Source organism: Podarcis liolepis, assembly GCF_965112155.1.
Source record: "Podarcis liolepis genome assembly, chromosome: 3".
NCBI classification, from domain to species: domain Eukaryota; kingdom Metazoa; phylum Chordata; class Lepidosauria; order Squamata; family Lacertidae; genus Podarcis; species Podarcis liolepis.
The window spans coordinates 33,344,335-33,372,290 of record NC_139557.1 but is presented as its reverse complement, the minus strand read 5'-3'; the positions used below and the strand labels follow the sequence as shown (position 1 = coordinate 33,372,290).

The 27,956-nt window shown below is 42.2% G+C and overlaps 1 protein-coding gene across 2 annotated transcripts in view; it reads left to right on the top strand.

Annotated features, from left to right (window-relative positions):
• The first annotated feature begins 342 nt into the window (after positions 1-342).
• Positions 343-27,956, top strand: part of NBAS (NBAS subunit of NRZ tethering complex) — a 180,351-nt gene continuing 152,737 nt past the window's right edge. Inside the window, exons 1-11 of one of the 2 annotated variants that reach the window (XM_083495383.1) lie at positions 343-600; positions 4,516-4,570; positions 6,377-6,413; positions 7,010-7,087; positions 9,471-9,518; positions 10,615-10,658; positions 11,219-11,352; positions 12,822-12,955; positions 14,240-14,338; positions 23,948-24,092; positions 26,080-26,145. In XM_083495383.1, coding sequence (XP_083351509.1) covers positions 454-600; positions 4,516-4,570; positions 6,377-6,413; positions 7,010-7,087; positions 9,471-9,518; positions 10,615-10,658; positions 11,219-11,352; positions 12,822-12,955; positions 14,240-14,338; positions 23,948-24,092; positions 26,080-26,145 — 987 coding nt within the window. In that variant the 5' untranslated portion in view covers positions 343-453. The remainder of the gene's footprint in view (positions 601-4,515; positions 4,571-6,376; positions 6,414-7,009; positions 7,088-9,470; positions 9,519-10,614; positions 10,659-11,218; positions 11,353-12,821; positions 12,956-14,239; positions 14,339-23,947; positions 24,093-26,079; positions 26,146-27,956) is intronic. The other variant, XM_083495382.1, reaches the window with a different exon arrangement.

Genomic DNA, 27,956 nt, shown 5'->3' with positions numbered 1-27,956 from the left:
TATTTAATATGTTTATATAATATATTGCATAACAATATAATATAATATAATACAATATAATAAATTAAAAATAGTATATGTATACAAGCACAGTGGGATTTATTCACACATAATCTATTAATATAGATGGTATTATAACAATATGATATGATATGCTGATATAATAAGAGATTAAAACAGTGTATCAACATTGCTCAGCAGGATTTATTCACACATAATATGTTAATATAGAATATATTGTATAATAACAATGTGAGTTGATCTCGGCGGGATTTATTCCTATGTCAGGTAGCACAGGACGTCTGCAGCCTTCACCACAAACACACACCTGGCTCGCGTTACCTAGAAGCGATTCGGTGGGGGATCGTAAGGGGTTAAAAACCGAACGCCTCTATCTTGAGAGAGAGTTTTGTCCGCTGCGAGCCGCCGTAGCAGCTGCAGCCTGGACCGCCGATGATCATGGCTGCTGTGCGAAGAGGCGAAGCGGAGACGGGCAGAGGCAGCTTGGAGGCGGCAATAGAAGCAGAAGAAAGCGAAGAGGAGAACATCCTCTACGACTTGCTGGTCAACACCGAGTGGCCGCCGGAGACGGAGGTGCAGGTGGGTCTCCCTGTCCCCCCCAGGCAGGCAAGCACCTGCCCGGCGGCCCCCGGGGCTCCGCTGCCCAGCCACGTAGGAGGAGAAGGGAAGCGGGGCGGGCGACAAGCCGCCCATCAAACCAGTGGGGCTCTTACTCCTGAGCAGACGTGTCCTTTGGGGCATGGCCTTTTCTTCTTATTAATTCTTCTTATCGTATTATTATTATTATTATTAATATTTAATTAGCTTTTTACCATAAACATTTCCTATTCGTCTTTGTTTTGTTTTGAATTGTATTGCATTGCTTTGCAAAGAGTTACTCAGGAACACATCAATTCAAAAGGAGTCATTATTCTGTTTTGAAGCTTAATTTTTGCAGGTTTATGGGTATTAAACACACAGCTGTCAACGTTTCCCTTTTTTAAAAAAAGGGAAATTCCCTTATTCCAAATAGGATTCCTCGCAAGAAAAGGGAAAAGTTGACAGCTATGATTAAACATGTGTTTCTGGCCAGTTAATACTGTCATCTGTAAATGGTGTACAAGAAGGTTGCAAAAGATACAATAAAGATAAAATGAAACACAACAACAGAAAAGCTTACTTACAACGCTTGCTAAAAGTACTGGTGGCTTGTTTTTGTTTTTGTTATTTTTTTTGCAATCAACTGGTGCATAGATTTTATTATATATATATATATAACCGGGGCCTATCTGAAGTCAGCAGGGAGGGAGTTCTACAGAAGTGGACTCAGAATGCTAAATGCGTAGCCCGATATGAGCTATGCATCTGAAACCAATGGGGACCACTAGCAGAAACTAGTTTTTAGATAGAGTGGCTGGGAAAACCCAGCCAAATGGGTTGGGCATAAATAATAAATTATTGTTCTTATTTTTTAAGCTTAATTTTTGCAAATTGCTTCAGCCATGGGTTTTAACCATATGTTTCTGGGGGTGAAGTATTTGAATCATCTATTGCTTTTGAGATGGGGCAACATTTACTATTAAGATTACTGTTTGCTATTAGATTCTAATGGATTGTGGAATATTGCTTTATTTGATATAAGTGGTTTGTTTTAAAGTTAATGGTGACTTTTTAATATATGGTTGCTATTAGCATTGGTGGTTGTTTTTATATGCTTTGTAAGCCGCCCAGAATAGCAGGGGCAACCCAGTCAGATGGGCAGGGTATAAATAAAAAAAATACTGTTATTGTTATTATTATTCACGGGAACTTGGTAAGTCCACTTTTCATGAAGAAGTGCATAAACCGCTTTAGGAAAATTGAGGGATTTCAATTTTACTTTCTGAAAACGGCAGGAAATGCTTAATAATTAATATAATATTATAACCACAAGTACTTGGCCATTGTTTTTAACGATTTCTATGCATTCCCACTTATCAAGCAAAGCTAAATTATATTAATTATAGAACCAAAATATATTTTGAATTCCCAGCCTCTGCTGGGATTAGTACGTCCTGTGGTTGCTACCTACCATTGGAAAGTGCTTTCCATTTTCAAGACTGGTGTGAGTCTCACATCTGTGTTGGCTTTGCTTGTTCCTGGCCTCTTGCAAAAGGATGTGTGGTCAGCAAGCATCCTGAGGATGTGAATGTGAAATATAGAATGTTTTCTTGAATATGGACACTAGCCATCATTCTGATGTTTTGGTCTTCTAAGGAGATACTCACATTGCGTTGTGTATTTCTGCTTTTCCTGGTTCCAGCTGAAGTGTGCTGTAAGAGTCAAGCTAGGTTTGGAACTTGAAACATAGACCACCGCTTGGAAGATACACACCAAATTTTATCAAAACGATTTTAATACGCAGCACTATGATTTCTTTATTATTTGAATTAATACTCCCCTTTCGCACAAAGGTGCCCAAGGTGGCTAACAACAAATAAAATATAGCATCAAACAGCCATAGAAATGACAAAGCAGTATGTAAAACAAGCTGGTTAGTAAAAAACCTCAAACAGTTCAATAAACAGCTAATTCAAAATGTGTTCATAGAGAGTCTTTTGGATATGCACCTGTGCAAATGGAGTATTAAAGGTTGCTGGGGCTAGTGGTCTCACCTCTGTACATTCTGTTTTACATTTAATTGAGCATCTGTACAGGATTTGTATCTAGATGATGTGTGTTTCTTTGTTTTTAGAGGAGTCCTATATTCTGTTCAACCTAGTTGCTCTAATTTGAGCATAATGAGATTTACGACGTTGCTGCTTTGCTCCTCCCTGGTCCTTTTTGCTGCCACACCAGCAGAGCTAAGCCAAATTCCACCCAAACTGGGGCTCGTGGTTGAGGACAAACCTTAGCTACAATTTGAAGTTGGTGAGGCGAGAGCTGAACCATCAGCCCTGGTTAAGACAACACTAAGCCAAATGTAGCAGCAAAAATGACTGGGTAGGAACACTTCTTTCTGGGGGCACACGGAGTATCACTAAGCCAAAGTTCAGCTTGGTGTGTTGTATGAACCAGGCAGTTGACTTCAGCTTTACAATGCAGTCTTCTACATTTTTACTCAGAAGTAGGCCCATCTGTGTTCATTGAGACTTGTTCCCAGGTAGCATAGGATTGCACGGTAAATCTCAATCCTATTCCCGTTTATCTGGGAGCAAATCCATTGAATGGTTCCTTCTGCTCTTTGATCAGGTCTAAGACTTAAAAGAGAAAGAACTGCTTTGTTTCTACTTTGTAATTCCCCAAATGTGTCTACTAAAACAATTCTATAGAAGCAATTCTATAGGGTGGTAAACAACATGTGTTGTATCCTCCTTGTTCAAAAATATTGTTATCCTTGTTCAAAATACTATTTCCACAGGACAACTTAGGCTTTGGCACATAAACAAACAAACCAATAATTGCAACAGAGTTTATTTGCAATGACCTTAGGTAGGAGGGAGTCCATAGCCCAGTGGATCTTTAATAATCTTTCTTTCTTTATTTTATTAAATTTGTTAGTTGTTTTATCCTGCCAGGGATAACCCAAAACAAATTACTGTATAACCAAACAAATAGACAACAAACCACACATAGATACATTAAAATCAAGAGGAAAGAGAAACACGTTAAAAACATCCCACTCCTAAAAGGCCACTGATAGTTAAAAGCCAAAGACCTGGTTATAGAGGAAAATTTCCGCCTGGCGCCTAAAGGTATATATAATGATGGTGTCCCATGGGGAGAGCATTTCACAAATAGGGAGCCATTCTTGTGTTGCCACCCTCTGGACCTCTCATGGAGGAGACACACAAAGAAGGGCCTCAGATGATGATCACAGGGTCCAGGTCGGTTCATATGGAGAGAGGCGGTCCTTGAGGTACTGCAGTCCTGATGGGTCAAAACCAGCATTTTGAATTAGGCCTGGAAACTAACTGGCAGCTGGTGCAGTCGGGCCGGGATTGTCATATAAGTATATTTGTATATTAGTCACTGTAATAAACTCCAGCAGCTGTTTTGTCAGTGTAATCTAGTACACCAGCACCGCGGCTGCTTTCTAAACAGGGGCCAGCCCAAATAATTCTTTTTAGATTTATATTTATCTTCATACTGAAGACTTCGTCTCTGGCCTGTGCCATTAAAGAGAGTATTGAGATTCCAGTGACTGTAGCTCAAAATTGGGGTGGGGCAGTATCCCAAGGAAGAGGTTCTAACTGCTAAAGCAGGGGTGCATTATATTACCTGCACATTTATATTTTTACTATCCTTCCACTTGTTTTGGACTGGTGGCCATCCGCAAAGGGGTTGGTAGCAATCTCAGGTGACTTGGGAGTGACAAGTATGTTGAATGGCTTGCCAGCAAAGTGCCCTTGGAGCTGAAAAAGAATTTTAAATAGTTGCACAGCCCAGCAGGTAATTCATAAACTTCATTTTCTTGGTAGGTTGGTGAATAAAGGGTTCAGTTGTTGTAGACTAATTCTTTTCTTGTAATTTCAGCCAAGAGGCAACCGGAAGCATGGCGCATCATTTATCATCACTAGAGCAATTACAGGTAAATATGCATGGCTTGCCCTGATGGATTGTTTAGTGAATCTTATGTGGAAGAAATGAATGGGGTGTGAATTCATTGGATTTGTTTATAAAGTGTGTTATCTGATATTGCCGTACACCTATTGTTTTGGGCAACATGTATTGCATAACAATTACTGGGGAAAGTATTCTTCCTCTTAATGCCCTTCGTTTCTTTTCTCTCTTTCTTCCCTCTCCTAACTGCCTGCTGCTTGCCCTTTCTGCAACGATTGTGTCACATTGGCATTCATTTATACACATACAGTTGTACCTTGGATCCCGAACGCTTTGGTACTCCAACGTTTTGGCTCCCAAACACCGCAAACCCGGAAGTGAGTGTTCCGGTTTGCGAACGTTCTTTGGAACCCAAAACGTCGTTGCTTCCGCGGCTTCCTGCAGCCAATCAGAAGCTGGTTTCTGAACATTTTGGAAGCTGAATGGACTTCTGGAACTGATTCCATTCAATTTCCAAGGTACAGCTGTATAGGCATAAATCAGATCTTTTGAGATTTCTTAGGAAAGGTTTACTGCAAACACTTAATCCCTGTTTGGATATTCCGTTTAACCATGTGCTCTGTCCTCCTCCTCCTCTAGCACATCTGCAAGGGAGAGGTCAGCTTTTGCTTCTGGTTTAGATTAGCCCCAGCCTGTCATGTTGGTGAAGCCTTGCAAACCATGGTTAATCTTACCTTGTTTTAGACAAAACCATAGTTGACTTTAAGTAATGGGTGATGGTGCTGCCTAGTTTAAAGAAACTGCCATTATAGTTATGTGCAGTTCAGCATTCGGATGGCCCATTTAATGGAAATCAGGAAGAAAACCTTCCAACTACCCTGAGGCTTGCTGAACTTTGTGTTCTTGTGCTAAACTATGGTTTGATGTGACATCCAAACATGGCCAGTGTGCATTATCAAAAACGGATTCTGTTTAATCACCGATAGCTGGATTCAGCATGTAATTGCCTTTGATGCTTGTATTTTGCATTGATAGCCCACTGGGTCCGCAAGGCAGCTAAAAGTAGTGTTTTGTAGCAGCAGAGCTATGTGACATTATAGACTCCTCTGGTACTGAAGAGGTAAAGTCATCTTTCTTGTCAAAGCTCCTCCTCCTGCCTACTGTACCCAAGTCCAGCCGCAATTAATATAAGTGGGCATTGATTCAGTTATTTATTGGTATCTGTTGCACTAAGAGGCACCTGTTGTTTTCACTTCTCTGGATCTATGATAGAATGCCTGGAGTTCTAGCATTTGCCAGCATAAGAACCCAACACTTGTCAGTGTTGCAAGTGGAGTAGTGAGAAAGAGGTTTTAAGGTTGCTCCTTAGATACAGTCATCGATACACCTGGCACCAAACTCCAGTGGATTCAGCGGGGCTTACTTCAGTGTAGATCTGTACAGGGTTTGCATTGCTGGAGCCAGGCCTTAAGACTGTAGCTGTCCAGTGTTAAACTGCCCACGGATAAACTGTTATACATCTGCAACGTGTGCTGCAATGAATCAAAAGAAGGAATATTATTGTTTAAGGTGATAAAACACTTTTGTATTTGCTTGAGCGTGAGAATGCGTAATGGAAATGAGTGTTGAAAGGTAAGATTGGCAGAGTAAGAGATGGGATTCGGGAGTAAGAGGAAGAAGGTAAGGAGGTCCCATTCAATATGTCTGAGTTGACCTCGAAAAATGTAGAAGAAATGTACAAAAAGCTATAGAAAAGTAGCCTTTTTTTGCCAGTCTCTCTCTTTCAAAGATTTGAACAGGGCCTTCTGAATTCAAACTTTTTCTTCTTTTATAGGCCCTGCCTTATTTTTGCTCCGGTATTTGTGGTACAGGTAAGTTTCTTTGTTCTTTATTAAACAGAAGCTAACCCAAACCCTGTGTTAAGTTAGTTTGAAAGGATGCACAGGGTAAGACCACAATTTACGCACGGCTTACTTTCTGGGGATAGCGCCTGAAGCTAAAATTGTGTATAGTCAAAACACATCGGGTGCAATGGTGGGTGGGATTTCCAAAGTCTTTTCCTCTGAACATCTTTTTTTTCCTTTTCCACCCCCTTAAATTTTTTTTTTTTTGCCAAGTTCATAAAGCTGAATGTGCACAAGTTAGATGCACGTAAGTTGTGAGCTTACTGCAGGACATCTGCAAAGTATTGTGCCTCCCACTTGGTGAGCATAAAGTAGTTGGTTGCTGCAGGGAACATCTTTTTCCGAAGCATTAATATTTGCAAATAACTTTTGTTGAATAGAAAGGGCATGGATGTATATTGTGCATGTATCCCAGGGATACAGGATTGCTGCCAGTTTTTAGGGTGTTTTATATAATAACTCTTTGGGAATATAGTTCTGATCTGGGAAGTTATATGATGCTGACAGTGGTTTTGTATGTTTGAGCTTTGCACACTCCAACATTAGCATGTATCTATTTCCAGCCCTGCAAAATTTTCTCTCCCTGTTGGACTTGTCCGCCTGGTCAGTAAACAGATCAATTGGCACTTAGTCCTTGCAAGGTAAGTGGCTTTGCTTTTTCTTTGCAAGTGTGTGGGGGTGTGGGGGTGTGTGTGGTGTCACTCGAAATTGCTGATGGGAGATTATACTCAGGTGATATTATCAGAAGGCAATTCCCATTTTACGGTGGCTTTTTAAAATATAAATATTGTGTTTAATGAATAGACATTGCAGTTGCCATGCAAACTAAATGTCTGCACAGACATTTGTAAGCATATCATATAATACAACACATCTATTATATAAACCACTCAATATTCTTAAGATATCTTAATACTGAGAAAAATCACTTATTCTCACTGTGACTTATGCTAGTGTAGCTGAGCTTGTTAAATATGTTAGTATAATTTTACATCGGACCCAAAGCAGTGTAAGCTAGCGAGAGGCAGCATAGGGTTGTGGCTAGAGTAATTGACTTGCTGACAGGCAAACTAATGCCAGTGTATTGGAAGAAGCAGAGGTCACCAGTGTCGAAGCAATGATTCTTCAACATCAACTTCATTGGACTGGTCATGTTGTTCGGATGGTTGATTATCGTATTCCGAAGCAATTACTCTATTCCAAACTTAAAAATGGAAAGCGTAATGCTGGTGGTCAACAAAAGAGGTTTAAAGACTCTCTGAAGGCAAATCTAAAAAAATGTAGTATAAACAACAACAACTACTGGGAAACACTGGCCTGTGAGTGCTCCAACCGGAGAACAGCCTTTACCAAAGGCATCATGGACTTTGAAAATGCTTGAACTCAGGATGAAAGTCCTAAGAGGAAGGCACGTTAGGCAAACCTGCACTGTGATCAACTGGAAATCTATGTCTCCACTGTGGAAGGACGTGTGGATCCAGAATGGGCCTCCACAGTCACTTACGGACTCACCGTTAAGACTGTGTTCATGGAAGACAATCTTACTCAGCCACGAATGATCGCCAAAGAAGAAGACGACTTGCTGTGTTGACTCTGCTTCACATCTCTACTAGTTTGCGAAGGGTGCTGGGAGTTGTCAGGAAACCCCTCACAGAACTACAGTTCCCAGCAGCCTTAACAGACGACACTTTCCATTATACTTTGTGGAAGGCCATAACCATTAAAGTGGCATAAAAGGGCTTTTAATGTATGGTGTGGATATGGCCTAATTTGTTCAGAAGTCCTTTTGTTCTGTGTTCTATTTATAAACTATTGCTCATATAATCTATCTATTACTATTGTGTATCCTGTACAGAAGTACATTTTCCTCAAGGCCCTTCTTTCCTTAACATTACTCTGTGAAGCCTTGTCTGCATAGATGTCACAGCATACATTATTTTAATAAACACCCACAGTTCTATATTCTGGAGATGTATTTCATAGTTTCAAAGTAGCTGTGTGCATCTTGGCAGGGAAATAACAAGTTTCCTCCTAAACAATATTTCATTGGAATTTACTGCTCTGAAGCGGAAGGCAAGTTCTGTCATTCAAGTCAAGTTACGATGAAACGACTTTTAGTGGGGGTTTGTCCTCTGAGGCAACTGAAATGGGAGTATGAATTGGTTTAAAGGTTTCCATCACTAAATCTCTGTGTGAGTGTATGTTGGAGGCTTTTATTTCCCATAGGCTTGGGATTCAAACGGAGTAATGACAGTTGGTATTGGGCAGGCCTACAGGGAAGAATATTCCGGAAAACTTGTCAAAAACCATTTAATGAAAAGAACTCAAAACATATACAGGAGGCCGTTTTGCCTCGAGTTTCCTTTCATTTTGTGTGATAATCTATTTCCAAAAGCCACGTGGTTTGTTGTAATCATTGTAATTTTGAAGACAAATGCTGGGACACAGAGAGTGTTCTGCTTCAGAGCTTTTCTCATGTCCCGTTCCCCTGCCTGCTGTACAGGGATGACTCCAGAAAAAGATAATTGCGAGGAGTTAATTGGTTGGAAAAAGGGAATAAGGATTTAACTTATGCTATATAGGCCCTTAATGCACTGTGACTGAAAGTGGTGTAGCAAATGGTGGAGTTATTTTGTGGGGAGCCCTCACGGTCTTCTGAGGGAGCCACATCAATCTATGGTTTAGCTCAGCGCAGTGCAGCAGCAAAGCAGTTGGGAGAGAAATGAAGCAGCCATGAACTCCCTTTTCAGAGCTTGTGCATTTGTGCTAAGCCACGGTTTGGCTTAACATGACATGCAGACCAGACCACTGTCTGATCTTTGACACATGCTGGTTATTGGAGAGCGATGGCGTTAGGAATTAGGGAATTCTGATACTTTATATGATCCAATTCGGGTTCCAAAGGAACAGTAGCTTACCCTTTAGGTTTAAGACTTGGAGGATATAAAATTATTCCTGACATCTTTTGAAAGCAGTAATTATTATGTGGGGTTTTTTTTTTCATTCAAAGCTTTTCTCTTTTAGCAATGGAAAATTGTTAGCAGCTGTTCAAGACCAGTGCATAGAAATAAGGTAAGATGAATAACAGTAGAATCATATGGATGTCTATTCAGAAGTGAGCCCCATTGTGGCTTGCTCCCAGGCAAGTGAATAGGATCACAGTATAAGTATAACACAATGTGCATACCTATTTTAGTAATTTTGTCTTGCCAGTCGGAGTGTGCAAGGCCATATAACACAGTAGCCATATTGCTAGTTTGGAGGTTTCACATAAACAAATCTTGTGACACACACAAACTTTGTGCATCCTTGTTCTTCCCTGGGTGTGAGCAGTGAAATCACATGGAATCATAACTTCATGTTATGTCCAAACTGGGAACTATGGATAATGGCTTCCAAACATGCCAGGACTTGGAAGCCAACTTTAATTTGTGGCTTCATATCCTGGTTTGTTTGGAAGCCTTAAGCATAGTTTTCCAATATGGAAGTAATAGAGAGTTCGCTGTTGGTTCCTGGTTCCTTTTGCTGCTTGTGTCAAGGAAGGAACGAAACGGCTGCATCTGATCATGTGAAGACAGCCAGTATTTAGTTAAATCCCAAGTCAGAGAATGCGGGGGAAAACTGGTCTGAAACTTCTGTTCTTTAGTTTTGATATGATCTTTAATCTAAAGAGCTTTAATATCTGAGACATGTTACTGAATTAGATATCCCCTGCACGTGAAATAATGTGCTAAAATCGTAAGGAAGTTACCTTATTATAGAAACAGCTTATTTATGTCAGATTCATTGTGAAGTTTGTGTTGTGTTTACAACAGAGGTGGCCAATGTGGTGCCCTCTAAATTTGGTTGGACTAGCACTCTTATTGTCCCTGACTGTTGAGCACACTTCCTCGAACCGATGGGAACTGGAGTACAATTCAGTTTGCTATTAATGCACCAGAATCTGTTTGTGCATGTTTATTTTCTTTAAGCCAGGGATGGGGAACATGTTGGACTACATCTCCCATCATCCTTGACTCTCAGGGCTCATGGGAGTTCGAGTCCAACAACATTTTGAAGGTTGCAGGAGCCCCATTTCTGCTTTAGACAAGAGAATTAGCGACACAGCCGTAAATCCTGACAGATGTACATTGCATCAAGTTTTATATATGAAATTCAAATCCTGCAGGTCTGCGAAGGATGAGTTTGGATCTGTCATTGGGAAATGTCAAGGTATGTAGCTTTTCATACGCAAGTAAACTACGAAAAGTAGCAATTAACAAGTGAGACCTTTAAGAAAATTCCATTCTCTTACCCTCCAGCCCCAGCTACAGTTGCCCCAATCCTCAGTTTTTATTCCAGCATATTGTGACCACATAACATGCCTGCTGTCATTGGGCTGTTTTTCATATACACAATTGCATTAGATTTAATCTTATTTATTTACTTCTGCAAACCTCAGGGTTACCCAAAGCCTGCCTATACCTTTTTTGGTGAACGGATATTTTATTAGGGTTTGTGATAGTGATGATATGGCTGCCGTGTGGTAGCTTTTTTGTGCTGTTTGTGTGTAGGGTTGCCATATTTCAAAAAGTAAAAGCCAGGAGACACCAAAAGTTATTGAGCTTTCTTTCGGAAGACCCTAAAATTGTTGGCAGCCCTATTTGTGTGGATCAGTTCATATTGCAGCTGAGACTGCCCCCTTCACAGCCTACTGCAAGTAAAAGTAGCACCACTGACCATATACACCTTTTGTTCTGCATTTATTAACATGTCTCTTTCTGCCCCCATAGTCCCGAAGGATCCCAACCCGCAATGGAGACGTGTAGCATGGAGTCACGACTGCACTTTGCTCGCCTACGGCGAAAGCACAGGGACAGTGCGAGTGTTTGATTTGGTCGGCAGTGAACTCTTGGTCATTTCACCGGTATTTACTTTTCTTCTCCGGATTTTACAAGTCCAATTTGCATGCAAATGGAAGCTTTTTAGCTATTACGGTTTTAATGTGACGTACTTATGCGGAGAGAGCTTGCATTGTGAGCGCTTTATGGCTCATTTTGTTGAATGGTCGCTTTGCATGTTTATTGGTGAATTTCCATTCAGCGTTTCACGTAGCCAAACAGAAGTACATTAATTTTTATTTGTGGCAGCAAAGCTGTCGGTGCTTTAGGGTGGAATTGCTTTTGCCCTCCACAACAAAGCTGTTCCAAGGGGATGCGGTTTAACATCTGAACTAGTCTGCTGCTTCGTGTATTGTCGAAAATATTGCTTGTTGTGGCAGCTTTCACCCTTTTCTTTTATTTAATCCTAAACCTACTATTTAGGCTTTCTAATAGGCAGGTGATTACAGCACTGTAACCTCTTGAAAGCTTTAAGAAGGAATATGTTCTAAAATGGGTTAGGAAATGTGTGGTCTTTCAGATGTTATTGGACTCCAGCTCTCATGATCTTGGACCTTTCTCCTTGCACAACAGAACATGCCCGCATATGCACCCCCTAAACCTGTTTGGCATTCCCCCATAACCTTTCAGAGCAGATTTGTGGGCAGCACAGGGCAAAGATAGGGGGAGAAGAGGAGGCAAAAATCCCATCGCACTAGTCCTAAGCTTGGTTCTAGCGCAAATAGCGCTAGCACATTTATTTTATTTTCTATAAACTTTTTGTGTAACACATTTTTCTATGAATTTTTTCAAGCATTCAAACATTCATCATATCAAATAGTTACATTGTTTTATGAATTGACTTCCCACCCTCATTTCTGCAGTATTTTTACTCAAACCTTTTCCACTGCGTTATATCTTTATATACTAGAAAAAAGTTTCTCTGTTACAGTTACTTTATCATTTTTCTTCTGCTGCTTTTATCTCAGATCCTGCAATTTCATTTGACTGTAGTATTTTTGAAAATATTCCACAAAAGGCTTCCATTCTTCTATGGAAAGCTCGTAATTCGCATCTCTTAATTTCGCTGTCGGCTTTGCCATTTCTGTGCCATTTCTGTGCCATTTCAAAAGCCATTCCTCCTTCGTTGGGACCTGCTCCTCTTTTCATTTCTGTGCATATAATATTCTAGCTGCCGTGTTTTCTATATTTATAACCCAATTTGCCTCCAAGCAGCTGCCAGTGGCCTACCTGGTTTCTCCCCTCACTATTTTATCTTCACAACAACCTTATGAGGTAGTTAAGGTGACAGATAGCAACTGGTGCCAGGTCACCTAGGAGGGAATTTGAACCCTATTCATTCCCAGTGTTTCCACCAAACAACAATGGCGTTGGTTTTTATTTTTTTGGTTCAGTGTAGAAACAATTTTCTCATTCCTGGAATTGTTTTTTAACTCCCTTGCCAAATAAAATTCTTTTGAAATTTGTTTTTAAGAAATGTTTTCTTTTGGTACAGGGCGCTAGCTTCCCAGGAGACTTGACCTATGCTATTGCTGGATTGATTTTTCTGGAATACAAAGCGAGCGCCCAATGGTCAGCCGAGCTGCTGGTCATCAATTACCGTGGCGAACTGAAGAGCTACCTTGTCAGGTAAGTGCTCGGTTGATGCCTCTGCACCAGCCAACAGTATTAATTGGGATTAACTTACTCTAGTGAAACAAACCACGCATCGAATGCGTTATTGCAGTGCATTATATTTTCTGCTTTGAAATCACTTTGGGATACATTTTGGGAAGTGATTCATAAGTGGAATATAAAAAAAATAATTATTTGCGAGGCTGCCTTTGGGAATGGTCTGGGAATTTCAGCTGGTCCAGAATAGGTAAAGGACCCCTGGGTGGTTAAGTCCAGTCAAAGGCGACTGTGCGGTTGCAGCGCTCATCTCGCTTTCAGGCCGAGGGAGCCGGTGTTTGTCCACAGACAGCTTTCCGGGTTGTGTGGCCAGCATGACTAAACTGCTTCTGGTGTGCATGGGATGCCGTGACGGAAGCCAGAGCACACAGAAACGCTGTTTACCTTCCCGCCACAGCAGTACCTATTTATCTACTTGCACTGGTGTGCTTTCGAACTGCTAGGTTGGCAGGAGCTGGGACAGAGCAACGGGACCTCACTCCGTTGCAGGGACTCGAACCACCAATCTTCTGATCAGCAAGCCCAAGAGGCTCAGTGGTTTAGACCACAGCGCCACCCGCGTCCCTGTCCCCCCCAGTCCAGAATAGGGCATTTAGCAGGGGAGTTACAATTGTGATCACATCATGCCTGCGCTTTGTTATCTGCACTGGCTTGCAGTCTGTTTATGGGCCCAACTCAAACTGCTGGTTTCAACATTTAAAGCCCTAAATGGCTTGGGAATGAGACCAGGTTGACCAAAGGGATTGTCCTCTCTCTGCTTGATCCTTGAGATCCCCCTCAGAGGTCCTTATTTAGGTTCCTTCACCTAATGAAGGGAGGCAAGTGGTTACCAGGGACAGGGACCTTTTGGCACTGGCTCCTCAATTATGCAGTGCCTCATTCTCACATTGTTGATTTGCACCTGCCAAAAAATAGGTAAACATCTATCCCCCGCCCCAGGCCATTTATTTTCCAACAAGTACGTACAGTCACTTTTGCTCTTAAAATTCTTGCACCAATTTCTTTTACCCTTCCTGGTTTAATGCTGGTCTTGAAATGATTTCTTGTTGCTGCCTCCATGCTGTCTATAAGAAGGCCTTCTTAAATGAAGATTTCCACTGCATATTGTTATTTTAACTTTTTTTGAATAGTTATATTTGTTTCATTTTTAACTATTTTGCAAACTGCCCAGAGGACTTAACCATGGATGGACAATATATAAATGCAACAAATAAGTCAATAAATGCCTTTACTTTTGTCCAGTGTTGGAACGAATCAGAGCTTCCAAGAAAGCCACAGTTTCAGCTTCAGCAGCCATTATGTCCATGGAATAACTGCAGTAATTTATCATCCTGCACACCGGTAAGTATGTTAGTCTATTTTATATATATATAGAGAGAGAGTATGTGTGTGAATGAGTGTGAGTGTGTCTGTGTTGTGATGTAGTTTATGTGATTTGGTTGCATTTTGGAAAAGGCCATAAATTCCCCCACCCCACATCTTAAAAGTTGCAAATGGTTTGCTGGTGGAAGTTTGCTGGCATTTTTAGAAAGTGGTGAAATTCTGTTTCATTTTTTGTTTGGGTGGCGGAAAGATTAGCATAGTTCAGTCTGTTCCAGGCATGCCAGGGGACCTAGAAATACCTGGAAAACTGATCCTCCCAAAATTGTTGGGTCTTTGTGGACAGACCAGCGGAAGGTATTTGTCCCATCAGGTGTGCTGATAAAGCTTCAGGGTTCTTTCGATTTGCCTTCCAATTCCTACAGCTATTTTAAAACCAAGGAGAAATGCAGCCTAAGCCACAATCCCATTCCACGCTTACCTGAGAGTAGGTATAACTGAATACTTTACATCCTTCTGTGTAAACAGGCACAGGCTTGCACTGTTAGTCATTTACGTCTGATTGCTATTCTGAAATGGCAGAGTCTAAAAACTAAGGTATTTCAGAAAGATCTGATTGCCTTATTTCAAAACCTTCAAGGAGGTGATGCTCCACAAGACAGGTTGTTCCATTTCTGTATGGATCTCTTCTCTTAATGTTCGAATCCATTGTTTTGCACCCTATCATTGGCAGATGTTAGCCTTATTGGGTTGGTGCCAAGATCCAAGTTGGGGGCAAGTACTCTTTGGTGAGACAACCCTGGCAGAGATTTAAGCAACGTAGATGTGGAAATATAGGCTGTTAGCCCTTTAAAATGTGCCCTTTAAAGTGAGTCCCAAAGCTTTCCCTAGGAAAAAGACCACATGTTTGGTAAGTATAAATATGGTTTACTTACAAACTCTCTGGAGGTCAGATTCATGTGCTTCAGAATCACTGCATAGGCAGTACACCTTAGCTTCGTTTCAAAATGGTGAAAGTTCCTAGATTATTGGTATAGGACTTGGGTCGCCAGCTGTTCTTGGACTACAACTCCTATCATCCCTAGCTAGCAGGACCAGTGGTCAGGGATGATGGGAAGTGTAGTCCAAAAACAGCTGGGGAACCAAGTTTGGAAGAGTGACTTGTGAGAGCTACGCGGTTGAGTTTTTCACATAGTCTGGGGGAGAACAAAGGCTTGATTACCTGGTTCCTTCAAGGTGAGGGGAACATAGCTAAGCTTGGCAGTACAGTCCACTCCACAGTATCAATCCCCTTTCCTCTACCTTTACCTTATAGTTCCTGTGTAGCAGTTAACTGACTTGCTGGGTACAATAATTGAAGCTGGAATACAGGACACAGGTAGCTGCTGTAAACTGTGTTAAGCTATTGGCCCGTCTACTGTCTGGAGATGTCAGAGATTGTAGCTGGACTTTCTAAATGCAAAGCAGATGCTCTACTATTAAGTTATGGGCCTTCTCAAACAAATAGAAGGGCTGTTGTTGCAAAGATAACAGAGGAGCTTCCAAAGGATCCAGAAACATTAGCCCTTCTCACTAAAAACTTTTCTTACTAGCAAGATAATCCATGCTGCTGAAATGGATAAAAATGACTTTTGAATACCTACAAGAGCTGCTGGCAGAAATCCCCAGCCTCCAAATGACAGCTTTTTTTTCCTGAGCCCAGAATCGTCATGCGCTCCCCCTTTGGTTGCGTGTCTGTCTGGTCTTCAAAGTTTTTGCAACTACATTTACGGATTTGAATATCACCAGTGTGTTTTTGTCTGGTTTCAACACGGATTTATTTTTCAGCCCAGCTCGGTTGTGGATTTTGGAATTTCCCCCATTGTGCAAACAGAGCTGCCTGACTTCGATAACCAGAGCTTTCCACTCTTCTTCTTTTCTTTGTAATATGCCTGGCTAAGATAGTGAATATGAAAGACAAGCTCATTACGACTATACTGCTCAGTGGTGGGACGTGATCTGCCTTTCGCTGTTCTCCTTTGTTTCCGTATGTTTGGAACTCTGCTTCCGATAACTAGCGTCAGTGGCTATTCTCTGCCTCTGTGGTTGGAGGCAGTGATGCTTCTGAACATGGGTTGCTGGAAATCTATGGAGGGCAGATTGCACGTGTGCTTAGGCCTTTCTGGGTTTCCCCCCTGCATCTGGTTTTCTGCTGTGAAAACAGGCTGCTAGGCCTATCCAGCAGACTCTTCTTACCTTATGCTTACAAATATTACCCTCATTCAGTTCCTTTCCACCAAGTCTGCCTTTCCCCATAGATTTCTGTGATGATGGCAGCTGACAGCAGATTGACAGCTTAATCTATTTTCCCAGGGAGTGCAGATTATTTCTTTATCTTGCAGAATTGATATTGTTCTGTTCTGCCCACTTCCCTCGTGTGTTGCAATAATCTTTAGAGTCCCCCAGAGAAGACACCTACCTTCCCCAGTAAAGTGTGAAAAGGAGGGAGGCAGCTGTGGGGATTTGAGCTGCGATTCACAATTTTGCAGTCAAATTCTTTTTCATGCTATCTGAGGCTGTTGTGCATTTCGTGGCCTCATTTTTATACGTCTCTCAATGGAGAGTGAGGACATACAAAAAAACCCTGAGGCAAGTCACACTCTGGCACACCTTCAGTGGCGTATGGTTGAAATCGCTCAAGTTAAATGTGTGTAAGATGTGATCATCATAGAGTATATGTACTCGGAAGTAAAGTCCTGTTGAATTCCATGGGACTTGCACCCAAGTAAGTGAGGGTTTAGGATTGCAGCATTATGACTGGGGTAGGACAGCTGAAAAACAAATCACATCTGGCAACCACTGTGCCCCCTTTGGTTTCAGATAGCACATGGGTAGATGAGTCTAAAAAACCTGGAACACAAATTTTCACGACCCTCCAGTGGCTATGGTGGATCCTTTCCCAAAAGTGATGTATTTCACGTTAACTATAAATGTGTATACAGTTGGACCTTGGAAATCAAACAGAATCCGTTCCGGAAGTGTGTTCGACTTCCAAAATGGTTTGGGAACCAAGGTGCGGCTTCCGATTGGCTGCAGGAAGCTCTGGCAGCCAATTGGAAGCTGTGGAAGTCATGGCAGACATTCGGGTTCCAAATAACATTCTCAAACCAGAACAATCACTTCTGGGCTTGCGGCGTTTGGGACCCAAAATGTTCAATTCGCAAGTTGTTTGAGATCCAAGGTACAACTGTACTTGATTCTGACAAAACAAAGCCTCCTGAGTTATATCTTGCTCTAGGAGGCTTAGTTTGGTCAGAATCAAGGATACACTTCCAGAGTTAATGCTAAATACATTACAACTGGTAAATGAGCCATCATATCTGCTAGAGGACTGTGAAAGTTTGTGTCCTGGGCTTTTTAGACTCATCTACCCATGTGCTATCTGAAAAGGGGTGCATTGGCTGCCAGATGTGAGATATATCAGCATTATTTTCAGCTTTCCTATGCCACTATATTTTGTGGGAAAATACTTGCTATGGTATTTTCTTCCGTTATTGCAGTTGTTAACATTTTTGTACCCAAAATTGAAGATCAGTGTTGAAAGGCCTTGCCTGACATCCTTCCCCATGGTACAAGAGATTTTGAGATATGCCCACTGATGATGGTTTTCTTTCTTTCTTTCTTTCTTTCTTTCTTTCTTTCTTTCTTTCTTTCTTTCTTTGTAGTTGAAGAACCAACTTTAAAACATTTACCTAAAATCTCATTGCTTTTAGTGCCATTTTCATAAAAGAGCGTTCATTGTATGTGTCCAAATGCCTTTCTGGTCCCAGCAAAGAACAGCACTGCAGGTGTTTTTGCTCTGTAATTGATATGGATCATTTCCCTTCTACGCTCTCTCAGTTGTTTTCTCTTTAAAAACCTGAGAACACTCTCCCTGACTATAATAATCTAACATTAGATTAAATCTTCCTGCTAGAATTGTTAACATTTTATAATTGGTATTCATCAGCACTGTATTCCTGTGTGAGTCTATTGCTGAGACATTTTTGTCACATTACAGTATTAGAATATTCTTCACTTTCATCCAGGACACTGGTTTGTGTCTAGCAAAGTCCTTGTGTGAGTAGAAGTCATTTCACCTCTGCAATGAAACTTCTCCTCCGTCTTCTTTCTCAAACTATTGTGGCACAAAATCCATAACTTTGACCATTAGGTCAAAGACTCTTCTGTGAATTGAGGGATATCACTGTATATATCTCAATAATTTAAAATGGCCCCATTTGGATGAAGATACCATGACTTCATAAGATGAGGTATGCATGAACCTTCTTTCATCCTCTGTGTGGTCAATTACCTTCCTTGCCTGCCATGTTTAACTCAGGAAATATTTAGCTAAACAGAGTTTTCCTTACACCCAATTTGGAAAACTATGTTTACCAGTACAGTTGTACCTTGGTTCTTGAAGGAATCCATTCTCGAAGTCCGTTCGACTTCCAAAAACATTCAGAAACTGAGGCACAGCTTCCGATTGGCTGCAGGAAGCCGCAGAAGCTGCGTCAGATGTCCAGCTTCCAAAGAATGTTTGCAAACACTTTCAGGTTTGTGGCGTTCAGGAGCCAAAACGTGTGCATACCAAGGTGTTCCAGAACCAAGGTATAGTGGTACCTTGGTTTGCAACCGCTTTGGATTACAACCACATCAAACCCGGAAGTGTGTGTCGCTTTTTTTGGATTACAACCAATTTTTTTGTGGAGGCCCCATTGGCGAAAGCGTGCCTTGGGTTACAACCTGTTTTGGTCTACAACCGGTCCTCCGGAATGGATCATGGTTGTAAACCAAGGTACCACTGTATGACTGTAATGGACAAACCAGGATCTTAAACTGAGGTACGAAGTTAGTTTAAGATCCCGACTTGTCTTACCGGCACATTTATTAACTTACACCAGAACGGGGTCTATAATACAGTGGTATCTCGGGTTACAGATGCTTCAGGTTACAGACATCGCTAACCCAGAAATAGTACCTCGGGTTAAGAACTTTGCTTCAGGATGAGAACAGAAATCGCACAGCAGCGGCACGGCGGCAGCAGGAGGCCCCAGCAGCTAAAGTGGTGCTTCAGGTTAAGAACCGTTTCAGGTTAAGAATGGACCTCCAGAACGGAGTAAGTTCTTAACCTGAGGTACCACTGTACTGTTTCTCCAACTTGATATTATCCTCATCTCTCAATATAGGGGTAGCCAACATGGTGCCCTCCAGATATCCCATCACCCCTTACTATTGAGCATGCTGCCTGGAGCTACTTTTGGAGCCTGAAACGTATCAAGGGGACAAACTTGGCTAGCCTGTCTTAGAAGTTCAGTAAGGAAAAGTAGAGCTTGAACAGCTGTTTGGGTGTAAAAGTTGCATGCCTGCTCTCCACAAAAGAAAGAGGGAGAGAGCAAGTAGGTGTTGCATCCATGATCCTTTCATTCCCTCGGTTCCATTGACTACTAAATTAAAGGTCATTCATGGTGCAGGAATTCAACTCAAATAGCTCAAATTATCTGGACACTTGATGGCCTCAGGCTATCTGTCAGCTTGTTTTGGTTATTTTTTTTTGGTATTATTGACACTCTTGTCCAGTCCTTTAAAAAGTTAATAATTCATAAGTGAGCTCAGACCTCCTTTTGTGGCCCTCAATGGAGCTCTAAGATTCATTTGAAAGCTCTGTCTCTTGGTCTCTTAATATAGCTCCCGTCTGCTTTGTGCTGCACTTCACCAGCTCTGTGAAGAGTTCTTTAAAATTTTAAGCATGTGCTGCAATGATACATATGTCTTCTTTTGTTCTGCGGGAACAGGGTTTTCGTCTAACCTGATATGGCAGCTTTACTCCAGCTTTCATTAAATCTCTCCCATCATGAGACGAGACGCTTAAATTATAAATGATATTGTGGTGTCTGCTAGCGTTATGAACTCGAATGAATTCAGCTTGGGCCTTTTTCTAATCTTTACCCACCTGAGCTCCTCAACCCAGCAGCAGCAGGCAAATGCACACGACGCTTCCATATGGCTGCTGTGTGTGGATTGGAGAGCTAAACCAACACTTCGGGTTAGAAAAGAACAAGGAGATAGCATCTTGGACTCCCTGCTGAAGCCTGCCAGACGGGAAGGGAAGGCAGAAGGGGGGAAAGCCCCATATGCTCATTGTCATGGTCAATTTCTTCTCCATCAGTAAGGCTTTTTCCAACTTTGAGCTGCTGCCACAAGTTGGCAGAAGGAACTTTGCAAGTTAAACCAACAGCACAGGCTTCTAAAGTAGATTTGACCTTTCTCGGGAACTTCCTCTAAGACACGGCACTGAAACCTAACCTAAGCGCTGGAAGTATGGAATAGCGCTCCTACTGGTTGCAGGTGTTGCTTACAGTTTCCGGCCCATGTAAAGCCTCCAGATGTCAAATCTTTGCTGCTAGAAGGACAACACCTCTGTAGTATCTCTCCCTCTCATCAAAAGCCTTGCACTAATTCCCAGTGCCTTACAGTTTGAGAACCACTGACATATGCATTGAATATTCCTAAGTGTCTAGGAGAAGATTTGTGGCGATGGTGATTTGGGGCAATCTCAAGGGAGGCAGAACTTGTGGCAGGGTTGAATGGTTTGCTGTCTGTGGCATTCCCAAAGCAAAGGAAAGATTAGACTCTGATTAATAGAATACACACACAGGCTTGACCAGCAAGACTCTGGGAGGAGTGCGTACTAATAATAATTCCTCTCCACCCTCCAGCCCAGGTCGTTTTATTCACAAAAGAACTTTTTACACAGTGTACATAAGAACCAATCAGATTTCCTCTGAGCATTTCAAAAAACCCCATGTGGGACAAAGTTAAAGTTAAAACTACAAAGAGCTAATTTCCTACTTGAGCATGCATATGCAATTCAGAATAAATAAAAGAGGAAGCGAAGGGGAACGCTTTTAGGAAACTCCGGAGATTATAAACAGGAGTAAACAGGAGAGGCAGGGTGGCAAGGAGATAGGTATCTTTATCACCTTCCTGTGAAACTATTTCCAGGCCCTAAGATTATTAAAACCAAAGAAGGGAACATCAAAGAAGCTATCATCTTCATTACTTAGGATACCTGATGCAGCAGCCGGCAACTGGTCTGTGTTATGTGACTTGTCAGGTGTAGAGAAAGCAAATGCCAGAGATGGAGAGGCTTATGGGATTCGATCAGAAACTATTGTCAATGAATGAAACCCAGTCAACGCAATGCTTTCATTGCTGACACAATGGCTTGCTCCATATTTCATAATTCATCATAGCAATCCCAACTGACACCCACACTCTGTATATTTGCACTCCTACAGCTGTCACCATTTATTGCTAATGGGAGTATGTTCACACTGGCTCTTTAACTGTTGGATTTTGTCCTCTTGCTAGAGTTTGCCCTTGACCATTGGTGGCATCCTTAAATTGAGAATGGGCGGTCCTCTAGTTCTTGCTGGACTACTGCCACCTCTGATGATTGGCATATTGACTGGGGCTGGTAGGATTTGGGAGCAGGGAACTGTAGAGGGATTGGTGAAAATCACATCCGCTCCCTTTCCACCAGTGCAAACTGCTCGTTAGAGGAGTTGAGTTCACAGGATCTCCTAGTATAATCAGCAAGAAGAGTAAAACTTTAAACCCTACTAAATGTAGGAAATGATGTTCATATTACACCATTCATTTCTCTTTATTAGTTCCCCTACCAATTTTGGTTTGGACTGTTTCTCTTCTTAACCATTGCCATTAAGTTAACTACTGTTTTTGTGAACCTGTTATGACTTTTACTCAGTACCATAAAAGAAACACTAAAGGATCTAAGAGTAGAATAAAATCAGCTATAAATTGCTTCTCTCACATCTTTCCAATAAGATGTAGATAATGCATGCACCAAAATTAAATATCATCTTCAATTTCTGCATTTTTGAATCTCCAAAAATAATTATTTGGTAATCTTTACTTAAGAGTTGTCCAAATGGAATGCTTTATGCTGCTAGCTCAGACCAGTTCTGTACCTGATTTGATTCAAGTTTTGGATGTAGCATTAAAGCTAACCTATATTTTATAGTTAACTATAAATACAGGTTAGCACCACGTGCATGTGTTGCTTTCACACGGCAAATGAAATCTCGTAAGACCAGCTTGTTGCCCATTTCTTCTCTAACAAAAGGATTCATTTAACACCTCTTAGCTTTTTCCTTGAACAGTTATTTGTTCCCCAAAATAATTTAGTTTCTTTTTATGGCAGTGTCTGGCGCAGAAACTTGAGCTTCTAAAACAAAGCATGACACTTTGCAATTACTGAATCCATTTTTGTTGTTGTTGATCTATAATAGTTTTGAGTATTTTTTTGGGGGGGGGTTAAGCCATTTATCTACAAACTTCTATATATAACTTAACCACTAGATGGTGATATTTTGCCAACTGAAATCAAATATGCGTAATCTGGCTTTTTATTTAATGATTTTATTTGGGTAAAATAATGCTCATACACCCCTATTTCACATTTGTTTTTATGTGAAGAGGATTTCTGGAAGAAAAAAAGAATTAAAGCAGGCAATCACTTTGAAATATATCCCGCTAGGTGAATTCACAGTGCAATCCTGTGCATGGTGTAAGCCCCATAGTTTTAGTTCATGGAGACTTACTCCCAGGTAGGTGTTTACAGGATTGCGGCCTTGGAGGTTTAAAAATATTTTAAAATCCACATGATTTTTCTTCCTCTTGCTCTTAGTAGCGGTTTGAAGTAGTAAATGTTATAACTGATACGCCCAAGTGTGGAATTATTGCTATAAATATTTCAGCAGTTGTCAAGTCATCGCAGATGGCAAGTGCCTGTTTTTATTTATTAATTTCAGAAATTGCAAACTGCTTCCCAACAAATATATATATGGCCAAATACAACTTTCCTGCTCTGCTAGTGGAAAGTTAACACAAGGGCTAGATAGCTCAGTTGGTTAGAGCCTGGTGCTGATAACACCAAGGTTGCGGGTTCGCTCCCTTTTTGTGGCTGCTGCATATTCCTGTATTGCGGGGGCTTTGATCCTGAGGGATCCTTCCAGCTCTATGATTCTATGACCCCATGACTCCCTCTAGTGCAATGGAACTTCCTCTCCCCCTTTGTGCCTTCCCCAAATCAACCCTGGAGGGTAGAGGAAAAACCCCCAGAACAGCAAGGGGGCCCAAGAGGGGAGATCCCTCTGATGGTCAAGGAGAAATCCTTGTGCTGATTGAACAATCCTAGGGCTGTCATATGTCCCAGACAGTACCTGGATTTTAAAGGTGCAATTGACGTACAGGGTGAGTTATCAAAAGGCGTCGCTTTCTCCCACATCTTTGGACAAGTCAATCAAAAAATCATGGGGTGTAAAAAAAAACACAACTCAACAATTTTGGTGGTTTCCTTAAGAAAAGTTCAATAATTTTGGAGTCTTCCTGTTTTTACTTTTTGAAACCCTAAGCAATCCCCTTAGCGCTGCATTGAAACCTGCCCATTTCATATAATATAATAGACATGGTAATCTTAAAACAAAGAAACTTGCTGCAATTCATTGTAAAGCGATTGCTCATTGCTCAGAACAGAGTTGGAGCATGCCAAACTCAAGATTCAATTTCTCTTGCTTGCGATAGGCTTTTGATCGTCGGTGGCTGCGAAATGGATGGCGAGGGATCCGGAGCGTCCAAAGCAAGTAGCTGTGGTCTGTCAGCGTGGAGAGTTCTTTCGGGATCCCCCTATTACAAGCCAGTTACGAGTTACGAAGATGATATCGGGACCGTGAGTAGCACTGCTATCATCTCATAGGATCATTTGAGCATATGTCCATTGGCCCTAAAGCTGCAGATCTCATTTTTATTCTTTACATTAGCAAAGGTTTCACATGTGTCGTCTTCCGTTTTAATATAAAGGCAGACCAGACAATGCTTCTTTCTCATTCTAACATTTCCAGATGTTGGAAAAGCTGAAATGTACCATCAGCAAGCTCAGAGGATGTTGCTATTACTGCACTGGGAACTGAATTTCTGAGTTCTTCCTCCTCACCTGTTTTTATCAAACATAACTTAGGGCAGGGCTCTGCAATCTTTAAGACAAAAAGAGCCACTTGGACCCGTTTCCGAAGAAAGAAAACTGGGAGCCGCAAAACCGGGAAGGTGACGTCGGGACGGTGCGTGACTAACGCACGCACCACCCCCATGCAACGTCACAGCCAGTACAGCGCCCGCCACAGTGGGGAGTGTTGGGGCGCACAATGCGCCTCCTCCCCTCACTAGTATCCGCCCCAGAGCTGCGGCAAAGGTGTAAAAGAGCCACATGCGGCTCCGGAGCCGTGGGTTGCAGACCCCTGACTTAGGGGAAAGAGCTAGCCTTCAAATCCCACACCCACCAACAGTCTGCACAAGAGACTGGTTTCATTGTATGGCCCTATTGCTTTTGTATATTGGGCTACAACCTTGTACACACACATCCCGGTGGAGTACAGGATCAGGTTCAAGGTGCTGGTTTTAACCTTCAAAGCCCTATTCGGCCTAGGACCCTCGTACCTATGGGACCGCCTCTCCTGGTATGTCCCACAGAGGACCTTACGGTCTTCAAACCAAAACATCTTGAAGGTCCCAGGCCACAGAGAGGTTAGGCTGGCCTCAACTAGAGCCAGGGCTTTTTCAGCTGTGGCTCCAATCTGGTGGAATGCTCTGTCACAAGAGACTAGGTCCCTGTGGGACTTGACATCTTTCAGCAGGGCCTGCAAGACAGAGCTGTTCCACCAGGCCTTTGGCCAGGGCACAGCCTGACTCCCTCCTTTGACAATCCTCACAGAACTTCTAGCCCAGGGGTCAGCAACCCGCGGCTCCGGAGCCGCATGCGGCTCTTTTACACCTTTGCCGCGGCTCCGCAGATCCTCGGGAACCCTGAGCAGAAAAGCAGAAGCGCCAGAAAGAGGAGGGGGATGGAGCTGGGCAGCCGAGCCGGGCAAAGCAAGGCAGCGGCGGCAGCGGAGCTCGAGAGGCGGCGGCTGCTGGGATGGAGGAGGAGGCGGTGGCAGCCGGAGAAGGGCTGCTGCTTCTGCTGCTGCTTCTGCCGCCGGAGGGAAGTTCTGCCAGGCAGCTTCATGGCTCATAGCTTCCTCCGGGGTAGGACGGGCGGCAGCGGGGAACGCTCTCCCAGGCCACGCTCTCCTCAGCCCCGCGCGTGAGGCACCTGAGGCGAGGGAGAGAGAGAGAGAGAGAGCGCTCGAGGGAAATGGCGGGGCGGGGTTTTTGTGTGTGTGAGAGAGAGGGGTGGCGGTGGTGCTTCGGGATCCTTTTCCGTGCCTTGCTTCTGAGTGGCCACCGAGTTGAGGGAGAGCACCTGAGGTGAACCACAAAATGGTGAGGTGAACCACAAAAAAGGTTTATTCTTGACAACTGGTTGGTTAAAACGCTCTAGGCAACAAATACCCAGAACCCCTGTTCTAGCTTATATCATTCAGAATCTTTTTGAATTCTTTGCACCCAGTGCTACTTTTCTTGAAAAAGAGGTGCTGGACCCCGCACCATAAACGCTTCCCTTATTCTCTTATAATGGCAATGGCGCCCACCTGAGAGGTGGTGGAACTGAGTTCTGGCTGAAAAAAGACTTGTTTCCCCCTATTTTAGAGGAATGTTACTGTATTATTTGTTGCTTCCATGATTTGCTTTAGCTTCTGACAAAGAAAACACTTGCGCACACACGTGTGTGAACACATGCGCATATGAGGTTAATTTGATATGGTTCCTTTTTTTAACAGGCCAAGAGAAGGTCCTTGTTCAAGATTAGGTCTCTCAACTTTTACAGTAGACAAGGAAGAGAACAGGTAACAGAGGATGCATATATATATATATATATATATATATATATATATATATATATATATATCAATACCTTATTCTTTTGTGAGGCACATGTCAAAGGCATATTTTGCGTCAGAGGTGGCAGTTCTGTGACACTCAAGATTTTATTGGGACTCCATCTCCCAGCCAGCATGGCCAATGGCCATTATTTATTTGTCAATATGTGGTTTGTCTGGGTGGTGACCTCTAAAATCTGCACCTCTACCTCTGTTTGTTCCATATCTGAGCACAACCTAATAATTCTGTTTCCAGCAGCCCCCAGTGGCAGAAAATAAAGCTGTTTCCACGATTGTCACATGCCTGGTTTGGTGGAGTTGCTGGATTGAAGCCAACAGAGTCCTACTCAGAGTAGACCAATTGAAATTAATGGCCATGGCAAATTGAACTTCATTTCACTGGCTCTGCTCTGACTTAAAATTTAATTAAACATGGTCTGTTCTCTCCAGATCTCCACACAGTAATTGTAGGGAATTCCTTGGGAGGTTGTAATTACAGTACATATATTGGACATTCATAAATAACAGTAATAACAGAAGATTTTGTTGCCTTTGCCCTTTTGCACAAAACCCACATTTTCAAAAGAATTGCGAATGAAAATGGCTATTGCCTCCCCGTCCCCCACTTTGCTCCTTGTGACTGGGTAAGGCTTGTACTCTTGCACACTTCCTCAGCTTTTTAAAAAAAGTGTGTATGTGTGAACTCAGGTACAGAAATTCCTGTGTGCATACCCAAAATGAAAATAAAGGTTGTTGAGGATGGGTGAGTGTTTGCGGGAAATGATGGGAAAACGCAGCTCAGATGTGGATGGCAAGCGGCAGAGTGGTAATTAATATAATGACTAAAAAAATGGGAATGTGAAGAACGTCACGTGCCAAATGTGTACATAGAAAAAATATTTATCTGAAAGACTTACTTGTGATATAGCATCTCCTTCTGGAAGCACCTATCATAAGGTGTGTGGTGACATTTGTCTCCTTTCTCTCCCAACTTGTTTGTCTGTGTGGTGATAGCTGCTCATGGTGACAGCTGCATTTCCTCCTGTGACCATCCAGAGTGAGGTCAATGCAATACAGGAAGCATTGCCCTTGCTCTGAATTGGCTGTGTGCTTCCCTCAGTGATGTCACAGTGTCAAATCTGATTGGATATTAGGCAACATGATGTCATGAGATCTTCCTTTGCAGGGGCAGGGAACCTGTGGCCTTCCTGAGGCCTTTAGACTCCAGCTCCCATCAGCTCTAGCCAACTTGGCCAATGATCAGGAATGATGGGAGCTGTATTCCTGCAACACATTTCATTCTCTATTGGCTGTATTATGTTGTCGAAAACAAAAACCAGTGCTGAAACAGCAGCTAAATGGGGCAGGGAATAGTGGGTGAATAGCTTCACTGTGTGCTGAAAATGTTTGCCTGAAAACATTTGGCACCGTGCTAAAACACCCTCAGTTTCTTACATTTTAGTCAGCCTAGTATTTTATATTCTAGAAATTAATGGCAGGAGTCCATTACTCTTTGGAATGATTCACTCATCTCTTTCCCATTTCTTACTCATAAATACATTTGACAGCATTTGCAACTCTTTTATATTATTTTAAAAATGTCTTATAGCCTAGTTTTTAAAATTATGTGGATCTTTCCCTCTCAGTATTTCATCTAAGTAGTTTCTAGAATTAAGAAGACATGACTTATCATTAAAAGCCACTGTGAGTTCTGATTGGTTTACATTTTGTCCATTGTTTGCATGACACAGATTTGACGTGTTGCCCACAGACTCCCC